The sequence below is a fragment of the Babylonia areolata genome, chromosome 18 (genome assembly GCF_041734735.1).
Source record: "Babylonia areolata isolate BAREFJ2019XMU chromosome 18, ASM4173473v1, whole genome shotgun sequence".
Lineage (NCBI taxonomy): Eukaryota > Metazoa > Mollusca > Gastropoda > Neogastropoda > Buccinidae > Babylonia > Babylonia areolata.
The window spans coordinates 54,754,425-54,766,924 of record NC_134893.1 but is presented as its reverse complement, the minus strand read 5'-3'; the positions used below and the strand labels follow the sequence as shown (position 1 = coordinate 54,766,924).

General features: G+C 42.6%; 1 protein-coding gene across 2 annotated transcripts in view; it reads right to left on the bottom strand.

Moving 5' to 3' along the window:
• The window catches only part of LOC143292074 (neuronal acetylcholine receptor subunit alpha-7-like), a 149,765-nt gene that overhangs the window by 51,841 nt on the left and 85,424 nt on the right, over window positions 1-12,500 (bottom strand). For both annotated transcript variants that reach the window (XM_076602253.1, XM_076602252.1), the window contains exon 4: window positions 9,027-9,136. In XM_076602253.1, coding sequence (XP_076458368.1) covers window positions 9,027-9,136 — 110 coding nt within the window. The remainder of the gene's footprint in view (window positions 1-9,026; window positions 9,137-12,500) is intronic.

The window sequence follows — 12,500 nt, the reverse complement described above, 5'->3', positions numbered from 1 at the left end:
TGGAGACTTGACGAAGCGAAAGAGGAAGTTCATTCCAATCGCAAGGTCCAGAGACAGAGAAAGAACGGCGGCCAACAGTCGAGTGTTTGAATCTGGGTATGCGTAAACAGAGTGGATCCGAAGCCGATCGTAGTGAGCGAGATGGAGTGTAGAGGTGAAGGCAGCCACAGAGATGGAAAGGAGGTGAAGGTCGCACGCCTAACAGGCTGAGTGATTCTAGCTCTCCGTATTTTTGTTTATTGTGTTGGTTATATTTAGTGTTGTGTAAGTAAATCCTGCAGAGTGTTTCATCATGGATCCCTTCGAAAAAACAAAGCAAAAAAACCAAACAAACAAACCAAAAAAAAAAAAAAAAAAAAAAAAAAAAAACCGCGCGAAAATTATGTGCTGAAGTGTGACAATGATCGTGATTGGTTCTTATTGTCCCTCCACACCAAGGCGCACAGCCACTTGTCGAGATAGAAAACTGGGTAAATAGAATAGAATAGAACAGCATAGAATAGAATAGAACAGCATAGAATAGAATAGCATAGAATAGAATAGAATAGAATAGCACAGACCAGAATAGAATAGCACAGAATAGCATAGAATAGAACAGAATAGAATAGAATAGAATATGCATTTATTATCAATTTCACCGGGGTCACGGGGAATGTAAACAATACGAAATAGAGAGAGAGAGAGGGGAGAGAAAGACAAAGAAAGGGGGAGAGAGAGAGAGAGAGAGAGAGAGAGGGGAGAGAGAGACACAGAGAGAGAGAGAGAAAGGCAGACAGAGAGAGAGACAGAGAGAGAGAGAGAGAGAGAGACAGAGGGGAGAGAGAGAGACAGAGAGAGAAAGACAGACAGAGAGAGAGACAGAGAAAGAGACAGAGAGAGAGAGAGACAGAGGGGAGACAGAGAGACAGAGAGAGAGAGAGAAAGACAGACAGAGAGAGAGAGAGAGAGAGACAGAGAGAGAGAGACAGAGGGGAGAGAGAGAGACAGAGAGAGAAAGACAGAGAGAGAGAGAGAGACAGAGAGAGACAGAGAGAGAGAGAGAAAGGGGAGAGAGAGAGAGAGAGAGACAGAGAGACAGAGGAAGGAGAGAGAGAGAGAGAGAGAGAGAGAGAGAGAGAGAGAGAGAGAGAGAGAAGGAAAGGAAAGAAAACAAAACAAACAAATAAAACAAACAAACCCCAAAACAAAGAAACAAAAACAAAACAAAAACAAAAACAACCAAAAAAACACAAAAAACAACAACCCCCCCCCCCCAAAAAAAAAAAAAAAAAAAAAAGAAAAGGAAAGAAAGAACACTTTTTCGAGTGATGATATTACGATTTTGGCATCTCCAACTGCAAAATATTAAGCCATAAGACGAACCAGTTTTCAGTGACCTGTGTTTTAAATAATGTACAGGAGCACTCCTTTTCCCAGCAAACGGCGTTACCGTCACCATGAGATGGTGGTGGGTACAACGGTGTCGAAAGGTTGCAGTCCACATAGAGAGAGCTGTCACTGCAAGGTTGTAAATATCGATTCTTCTTCTTCTTCTTCTTCTGCTTTCGTGGGCTGCAACTCCCACGTACACTCGCATGTACACGAGTGGGCTTTTACGTGCATGACCGTTTTTACCCCGCCATGTAGGCAGCCATGCTCCGTTTTCGGGGGTGTGCATGCTGGGTATGTTCTTGCTTCCATAACCCACCGAACGCTGACATGGATTACAGGATCTTTAACGTGCGTATTTGATCTTCTGCATGCGTTTACACACGAAGGGGGTTCAGGCACTAGCAGGTCTGCACATATGTTGACCTGGGAGATCGTAAAAATCTCCACCCTTTACCCACCAGGCACCGTCACCGTGATTCGAACCCGGGACCCTCAGATTGAAAGTCCAACGCTTTAACCACTTGGCTATTGCGCCCGTCTAAATATCGATTCATTTATGATGTTTAGCGCACTTCGTTCTGATGCTTTTCTGTTACCAGGGTACAGCCTTGTGCGCTTTGATTAATTAACAAAATACTAAAGAGTGGTAAAAGGAAGCGCCGGGCCTGTCCTAAATAATCACCGAGGCAACCATGTGTTTGTTCTGTATTGTCCATGTGTTCTGTGTGGCTTGTTCAGGATTAAAGAGGCTATAGTACCAGTCTTGAATAAAAGCTTATTTGTGTTTGCACATTTCTTCTGTCTTTGCTGCTGTGTGCACATGTCAAATGATCGGTATAAGGACAGGTCCGGCGCTTCCTTTTTTGAGGAAGTGTCTGGGTTTGTTCCAATTTTCCTTTTATTTACCTGTGTGCTGGCTGAATCGGTAGCGTAAGCAGCACTGACTTGAAGTTGTGTACCTTGTGAATGGTGAGAGTTACCACTCTTTACTATTTGTTAATTATCTAATCTCCATGCCTAATTATTTGTTCTTGTCCGGTTTGCATTGTTTGAGCTGACAAGTACCTGAGAAATACAGCTGACCATTTTGCACCGCATTTATTTTCTAAATCATAATGAACTGAACTGAAAACAACCCCACTGAAAATGATTTTTCAGAGATTAGTGGTAGTGGATGTCATTCATGTCTGACAGCTGCACGGATCATCACATCGCATCACATGACATCACATACCATGACATCACATTATATCACATTATATAACACCACACCACATCACATCACATCACATCACATCAAGTACTTCACATACATCACATCGCAACACATCACAACACATCGCATCACATCGATTCGCAGAAACATCACATCGCATCACAATCATTGCATCAAATCACAAGAGGTGGCATCCCATCGCATCCCATCACACACCACATCACATCACATCACATCGCATCACATCACATCACATCAGGAGCACTGTCACAGGAGAACCAGGGCCCAGGGGAGGAGGAGAAGAGGAGAAGGAACGCTGACAGAGAGGCACCTAGTGACCCTTAACGTCGGCACCTCAGCCCCTGAAGAGAGCAGCATCACAGTTCCTCCCCCTTCCCAACCCCCACCCTTCCCACCCCCTAAACGGACACGTCATGAAATGAGGCTGTCAGGGCTTCTGCTACCCCCCTCCCCCTCCCCCCCGCTTCAGCCCCCTTTCCTTTTTTTTTATTCCCTGTCTCTGCAAAGAGTTTTATCAATTAAATCCCTCTCCCCTCTCCGGGGGGCCACTATCTCTAAAATTGCCGACCGGGATCGGCTTTAAAACTGAATGTGGATGGAGGTAGAGGAAGAGAGGGAGATTATCTCTACACCTGTTGACACAAGAGGGAGAGGGAGATTATCTCTACACCCGTTGACACAAGAGGTAGAGGAAGAGAGGGGGATTATCTCTACACCCGCTGACACAGAGGTAGAGGAAGATTGAGAGATTATCTCTACACCCGTTGACACAGAGGTAGAGGAAGAGAGAGATATTATCTCTGCACCCGTTGACACAGAAGTAGAGGAAGAGAGAGAGATTACCTCTACACCCGTTGACAGAGGGGTAGAGGAAGAGAGAGAGAGAGAGATTATCTCTACACCCGTTGACACAAGAGGTGGAGGAAGAGAGGGAGATTATCTCTACACCCGTTGACACAAGAGGGAGAGGGAGATTATCTCTACACCCGTTGACACAAGAGGGAGAGGGAGATTATCTCTACATCCGTTGACACAAGAGGTAAGAGGAATAGAGGGAGATTATCTCTGCACCCATTGACACAAGAGGCAGAGGAATAGAGGGAGTTTCAGTTTCAGTTTCAGTAGCTCAAGGAGGCGTCACTGCGTTCGGACAAAACCATATACGCTACACCACATCTGCCAAGCAGATGCCTGACCAGCAGCGTAACCCAACGCGCTCAGTCAGGCAAGGGAGATTATCTCTACACCCGTTGACACAAGAGGTAGAGGAAGAGGGGGAGATTATCTCTACACCCGTTGACACTTAACTCCCGTTCTTTAGGTACTCGCCTCTGCCACTGACGCCAGGTCCTCACTGAACCCAATCACCCCCCTCCCAACACACACACACACACACCATCCCATACCGCCCAGGTCTGGTGTGCTTTCTTCTTCCAGTCTTTCTTCTTCGGTTTTCTGCTGTGTCTTGTCTCTGTGGTGTCACTGACTGTGTGACATTGTGTTGCCTTAAGTCTCTCCATACGAACGGCGAAAGAGACGGACGTTAACAGCGTTTCAGCCCAATTACCATCATCAAAATATTGCAAGCGGAAGGCTCTTATACTGAAGAGGTGAATGTTGACAAAGAATACCACAATTCTGACGACGGAAGCTAAAGGTTGGGTCATTCAGACACCCTACTGGACATCCGAGGGGTCTGTGTAGAGGAGAAGAAAAGACTGGCCGTACTGAGTGAGTTAAAATCGTAATTGTTCTGGGCGTGTAAGTGCATGAATGTGCGTGTGTGTGTGTGTGTGTGTGTGTGTGTGTGTGTGTGTGTGTGTGTGTGTGTGTGCGGGTGGGTGGGTGGCTGGGGGTTGGTTTTATCATTATTGCTATTTGTATTATTTGTACCTTAAATGTTTTTGTTGGATGTCATTTCTCTATCTATCTATTCTACTTATTCTTATTTTTCTTATTTACCATTTCAATTCATGAAATGAATCAATTACTTATCTGTTTATTTATTTCTGCATCTTAATTCTGCTTCATTTCTCTTTGTTTTCACTCAAGACCCGACAAAGGGCGTTTGATTACGTTGCTGGTCAGGCATCTGCTCAGCAGACGTGGTGTAGCGTATACGGACTTGTCCGAACGCAGTGACGCCTTCTTGAGTCACTGAACTGATCTCAGGCTGGACGTGTTCTCTTGCAAGCGATGTGTCACGACTTGTGACAGAGAGGCAAATGAGACCAAGTTGTGTCAACAGCTTTTGTGATTTACCTTTTACAAAATATTGGCAATAGCTGAAAAAAAACACACCCCAAACAAAACAAGAGAGGCAAGGCCTTCAAAACTCACTTGTGATAAATTACGTCCCCTAGCATTAATTACAGAGTAATTTCCCTTTTTTACTATCTGCACCAAAACGTTTGCAAAATAAATAAAAATTCCATGCTCAGCAAAAGAGGTTACTGTTTGAACAAAAAATGATAATAATGACTCCTCTTGTTGTTGGGTCAGAATAAGAGGTCAGAGTGCCAAGTTTAGAGAATACAAAAAATATGAATATAACAGTAAATGCAGTTTGCATATAATTAGGCTTCTTTTTTAAAACTTTTTGTGCCCTTCCCAGAGGTGCAATATTGTTTTAAACAAGATGACTGGAAAGAACTGAATTTTTCCTATTTTTATGCCAAATTTGGTGTCAACTGACAAAGTATTTGCAGAGAAAATGTCAATGTTAAAGTTTACCACGGACACACACACACACACAGACAACCGAACACCGGGTTAAAACATAGACTCACTTTGTTTACACAAGTGAGTCAAAAAACCACAAACAACACCCAACAACTTTCGCTTTGTGACATAACTCGGGGTTCTGTGTGGGGGCTGGCCATCTTCTCTGCTCACAGAGACGTTCCTCTGTTGCCTTATTCGCCACATTTTTGCATGCTCCCTAAATAAGACAGCGCGATGTATTTTACTGTCTGTCTGTCTGCCATTGATCGCTGAGCACGTCCTCATTTCTGTACCGATCTGTTTCAACTCGACACACAGTCATCAGTTCTGACGTCATACTGATCAGTTCTGACGTCACACTGGTAAAAGCTATGACGTCACACCAGTCAGCTCTGATGTCACACTGTGAAGCTCTGATGTCGACTTCTTGGCGTCAGTGGATATGTCGTGTTGCAGTTTTCTGATGCTTCCAAGAAAAGAGGAGAAGCTGTTAATTGCTCAGAATTTTTTTTTATTAAAAAGAAAGAAAGAAAGAAAGAAAGAAAAAAAACAACAACAACAACAAAAACCCCAAGGCAAAACAGCGAGGAGACTGATTGAATCTTCATGTGAGGAAACATTTTATTTATTTATTTATTTACTTATCTATTCATTCATTCATCATTCATTCATTCATTCATTTACATTTGATTCTTTATTCTAAACTTGGGATTCTTTTTCCTCCACACGAGGAATCGATTTCATTCAAGACAGCATGTTGCAGATGTTTCTGAATGGTTAGAAGACGATTGGGGTTATCCAGTGACTGTGATTGTTACATTAACTGGACCAATCGCCGCGGCGCGCATAAAGCCAGTGAGGACAGACATAGGGAAAGACAGTGTGTATCATTGGCAGTTTGCAAATGCCTAGATATTTCTAGAAGTTGTTCCTTCTACAACAACAACGACAACTACTGCTGCTGCTGCTGCTGCTATTGCTACTGCTGTTATTGCTGTTGTTGCCGCTGCCACCACAACTGCTGCAACGTTACATACTCGTGATTTGTGCTGGGGAGGGGTGTCGGGATGGGGTGGGGCTAATGCTGTAAAAGCTATATTTTGTGGGTCTTCTTCAACTTTTTAAGAAATATTGTTTGTTTGTTTGTTTGTTTTTGCATTTGGTTCACACAGTCGAGAGATCCATACTTACCACAACCAAGTCGCAATCACCCCCCCCCCCCCCCCCCCCCCGCACCCCCTCCCCTCCAACTGAGAATCAACAGATTAACAGTAATCATAAAAAAAAAACACGGCTGTAAATTTGTACTTCAAATTCGCATGTATTCAACCTATATGCATCCCAAATGTTTTCAGACATGAGACAGAAGGTGAATTGCTAGACCAACAATTCCAATGATCATACTCAACTGTGGCCTACAATGCAACACGTCATAAATGAACAGCCCGCTGCTCCAGACCCAGGATTCGAACTGTGTTGGTAACAGGAATGTTGGCCATTGTTGTATTACTTTTTGTGACAACAGAAACCGCTTTGATTTGTCTCTGCACAAGATTCAGCTCTATATATTAATAATAATTAATTAATAATTAAAAAAATTTGGGCTGCTCTCCCCAGGGAAAGCGCGTCGCTACGGTACGGCGCCACCTTCCTTTTCTCCTTTTTCCGGTTTGCAGTGTATTTATAGTGCTAACAATGTGGATTTAAAAAAAAAACAGAATTTCGCCGGCGACAAAACTTTTGTTGCCGTGGGTTCTTTTACGAGCGCTAAGTGCATGCTCCACATAGGACCTCAGTTTATCGTCTCACCTGAATGACTAGCGTTCAGGACCACCACTCAATGTCTAGTGGAGGGGGGGGGGGGGGTGGGAGGAAATTCTGGCGAGTGATGCGGGATTCGATCTCGCACCTTCAAAGTCTCCCGCTTCCAATGCGGACTACCCGTTACCATTAGGCCACCACGCCACCGATGGCATCCTCAATTAACCAGTGGGGTGTCGTTGGCGCGTGCTGTTAGGGTCCTCAGCCAAAGCTGTTGCTTCTGCTCTATCGCTGACACTGTTCACTGCTGGCTGTAGGAACAGCTGCTGAGGCCATAGCCGCCTGTTTGAAGACCGCCTTGCTTGCTCTTTGTTCTTCCACTTGGTGGGAAGGTGTGTGTGTGTGTGTGTGTGTGTGTGTGTGTGTGTGTGTGTGTGTGTGTGTGTGTGTGTGTGTGGAGGGGGAGGGGGAGGGGGGGACAGTGACTGCAGACTAGGAAACGATGGGTTGCTCAGCTGGTGCAGAAGAACAGGACTCTTTTAGAGAACTGCGGGAGTTGGGTTTCGTTTTCTTTTTTCGTGCCAACTTTACCAGCCAGTCTGGGAGGACTGTATTGCTTCTGTCTGTCTGTCTGTCTGTCTATGTGTCTGTTCCCGTGTGTGTGTGTGTGTGTGTGTGTGTGTGTGTGTGTGTGTGTGTGTGTGTGTGTGTGTGTGTGTGTGTGTGTCCCCCCAACCCTTCCCTAAGGACAGTGACTTTTCGCGAATCGCTGAAACGATGTGACTTTGACAAAAGAACGCATTGAAGATGTATTGAAAACGGTCAAATCATTCAAACCTTGGATTTTTTTTGTTTACACATTATTTCTGAAGAACCATCTGACTGATTTGAATTGACATATTGTTGGTGTGCCGTTTACCGTTATGAAAGTTCAAGCAACCCTCACTGACCCCGGCTCAAAGTCATTACACAACACAACACAGCACAGAACAGCACAGCAACACAACACAACAACGCTAACACAACACAACACAGCACAGCACAACACAGCAACGCACAACACAACACAAAAGCACAACACAGCAACACAACCACTCATGAACAGTACAGTACACAACACTCTGCTGCACAATACAGCACACAACACAACACACAAAAAGCATGACTTAACAGAAACACAACTCAGCAAAGCAACACATCACAACACTGCATAGCACAGCACACAACACGGTACACAACTTACACAACGCAACACACAAACGGAAACAATTCGGTTCGGTTACTCAAGGAGGCGTCGTAGCGTGCGGACAAATCCATATACGCCACGCCACATCTGCTAAGCAGATGCCTGACCAACAGCGTAACCCAACGCGCTTAGTCAGGCCTTGAAAACGCAAGTCAACAACACAGAAACAGAACACGACACGGTATTACACAGCACAGCACGACACACCACTCTTGTGTATTGCACGCAGTTCACACGGACCACACAGTCACACTTCACACAGAGAAATCGGTCATGACAAAATGTAACACGATGCAATGCAATGCAATACAATACAATGCAATAGAACAAAATACAATGCAATACAATACAATACAATACAACAAGTGCCAGGTGCCAGTTGCATTGCTTGGTTCTAACTTTTTGACAGCTACACGTGACTAAATGCCTACGTTGACCGAACTACACCATTGGTCAGTTCCATACTACACACAGTTAGTAGCGGGTTACGACAATACGAGGCTCTTCCGTCCGAGCAATGCAACTGGCTCCAGAAACCTATCAGAGGCAGTGACCACACAATCAGTACACAGAACAGAACAGAGAACACAATACAATACAACAAGAAACCCAGAAACCCAGTAAAGGCAATGACCACACAATCAAAGCCTGACGGCTTGAAGAACGCGACGCGCACGAGTTACTCACAAATTGTAGAGCAGTATGTCCGGCAGCCAGATCTTGGTGGAGGGCACACGGACACTGGTGATGTGGTCGTGTTTAGCTGGGGTCCACTGCAGCAGCTGGTCCACCCATTTCTGCACACCACCCGTCATCACTGTTGTCATGATCGTCATCGTCATCATCATTGTAGTAATGATAATCATCATTGTCTCATTGTCGTCGTCATCATCATCATCGACATCATAGTCATTGTCATGATAATCAGCATTGTCACCATTGTCGTCGTCGTAATCAACATCGTCGTTGTCATGATAATCAGCATTGTCATCAGTGTCGTCATCATCATCATTGTCGTCATGATTATCAGCATTGTCATTTATCATCGTTGTCGTCGTCGTCATCATCATCATCGTCGTCGTTATTGTCGTCGCGATCATTAACATCGTCACCATCGTCGTTCTCATCATCGTCATCATCATCATGGTCGTTGTCTTGTCATGGTCATCATTGTCGCGCCCTAGTTTATAAGAAAGGGCCTATCCTCTCACACAGAGGACATCAGGAACAAGGGAGTTAAAAATAATAAGTTTTTATTTCGATATTTTATGCTAATACAAAAAAATACTATTGAAAAAGGGAATAAAGTTTGACGTGAAAGCGATAAACGCATATAAACACACACAAAACAAAACAACAACAAAACAAAACACATCCGTTCCGAGTCTCTGGTCTGATTCCTCGGACAACATTAGCCACACCTTGGCAGCTGTCGAAGCGCCCTTCTCTTCCCTAACTTTCTAAGCGTCACAGAGGACCTCACACACGCAGACTGAAGTTGGGGCAAAAGGGGTGGGAATGTGGATGGAGGGGAAAAAAGGGGTAACAAGTGGAAGTCTGGGGTCTCGCCAGACGATGACAGCCTTGCGTCCACCTTCCAACGGAGACACGCCTCGCCAAACAGGGAGTGAGAACCGCAGGCAGACTGGGGGAGGGGGAAAGGAATGAGGAAAAGGGGGGGGGAACAAAGGGAAAACTTGGGGAATTCACAGCCGACGGCAGTCCTGTGTCGTCTTGACACCCGAAGCACACCTCACCAAACCAGGAGCGGGAACAGCCAGCAGACTGTGGGAAGGGAGAAACGAACAGAGACCTAAAAGGCCTGCATTATATTCTAGTCTTTGAATTCAGCCATAACTAACAAGCATGCAAATTTTACATACACAACAAAGAGCTACGAATGACGATCTCGAAGTAACATTCTGAATGTGCTCACCTGAATTGTAGCTTACGAAAAAAACCGTTTTCATTCACTGATTATTACAACGCCATATCTTGTTTTTTTTTTCTTATACTATTTTTTTTTACATCATATTTGGCTAAGTACAATGTGGTAAACCAAACCGAAAATACTGAATATGAAACAAATGAAAGGAAATCAGAAAACAAGTGATAAAGAATAGAAATAGTCTTGGATTCCTTTCTGAACCCCATCACCAAACAAGCAAAAAACAAACAAACAAACAAACAAAACAAAACAAAAAACAAGACCCCCCCCCAAAAAAAAACAACAACAACAAAAAACAAAACAAAAAACCCCACAAAAAAAAGCACTTACAGGAACGGAAATTATAATACCGAGAAAAATAAACTAAAACAGAGTACTTACATGGAATACTTGTTCTTCCCCTCATGGCTATATATACATTTTTTTTTTCAACATTTTTTATTCAGACAAAGGTTTACAGATACAGAATTTATATGTTTTATGCCTTAGAAAGTATAGGGTAAGCATATAATTAAGTTCTAAGTACTGACAAATCTATAACAGCAAAACAATATATGTTCAATGTCAAAGTTCCAAGGTAGCATTGAAAAGCTTAATCTTGTATCAAACAGTTATAAAGTGTCCATTTTTCCACAAACTTGTTATATTCCATAGTTATGTTAAAGGCATACTTGTCTATTTCATATGCCTGTTTGAGGTCTTTTTTAAACATTTGTAATGTTGGTTTTACTTTGTTGATTCTACATTTGTATATATAGAATTTAGCTATCAATAAGATATATGAGAAACATTCATCAGTTTTCATTTTGTTATGTCCAAAAAGCACCAGTGTGTCGTTCAGGTTAAGTCTATCACAATGTAAACACTTTCTTTTAAATATCTCACAAACTCCTTCCAAAAATGTTGTACATGGTTACATTCCCATAAATAATGCAGAATTGTATCTCTTTCTTCCTTACAAAAATTACACATATTATGTGGGAGTATTCCCATCTTCATCAAAATCGAATTTGTCACAAGAATATGGTAATTAATTTTCATCTGGAACCATTTCAACCTTATTTCATGGATTTTTTTTGTATTGAAAAAAATGTTTTTCCAATCAAGCTTGTTTTCAAAAATCAAGTCCCAATTTTTACAGGCATTTGGCTTTTCTGGTTTTCCAATTATTATTTCGTAGAAACATTTCGTTCCTCTTGGGGCCTTTATCAGTGCAGTGTATGCTTTATTAAAGCTGATTCCATTGTGATCATTGTTTTCAAATGTTATGTTTTTTTCTCTTAAAAAACTTTTAACTGAATTAACACAACCGAAGAATTCTAACATTGGGACTCGATTTTCAATTTTATCTTGGATTTCTTGAATATTGAAAAAATGTCCATTCCCTTTCACAATGTCTCTCACATAATAAACATCTTTTCTGACCCAGTCTTCAAAATACAAGACTTTACCATCAATCTTAAATTTGTTATTGAAAAACAAAGGTTCCATCAGGATATCTTGCTCAACATGTATATCAGTTTTGTCGTAAAATTCTGTGTAGCTACGAAACACATCTTTCCTCATGGCTATATTTACCAGCATAAACAACAACAGCAAAGCAACCCGAACTTGGTTCTCAGAGACCTCAAACACATTATTATTATTATTACTATTATTGTTATTGTTCTTACCATTATTTATGTATTTCATTATTCATCTATGTTATAAACTCTTCTTGATTTACGGGCTTATTTATTACTGTAACCTATTTGTTTATATTTGAAAGTCGTTTTACTTCTTTTTTTTTAATAGTAATTTCTTTTACGTGTGTGAAATGGAGACTGATGGCAGGCGCATGGGTATTTGATGCAGCTGAGATTGTGTGCTTCCGAGCGTATGCAATTCAGCTGAATGGCTTATGTATGTCTATATTTGTACTATATAGAATTTAACTGTGTGCCACCACACCAAGCATCCCCTTTCAAGGACAATAAATTATCTTGTGATCTTGTGATTGTGAGTGTTTCCATAACTTGGGGCCCAAACTCTGGGTCCACTAAACTGGGCATCCAGCTGGGTGCCACCTTCCCAACAGCTCTTCTGCCTCTCACAAAACATGCAAGGGGAAAAGACACACTGCCACTCCATCCACATGGGGGGAACACTTCACACTTTCAAGCACACGTGCAGTCCGGGTACGAATTCATGAACCTGGACACGCTCACTTGAGA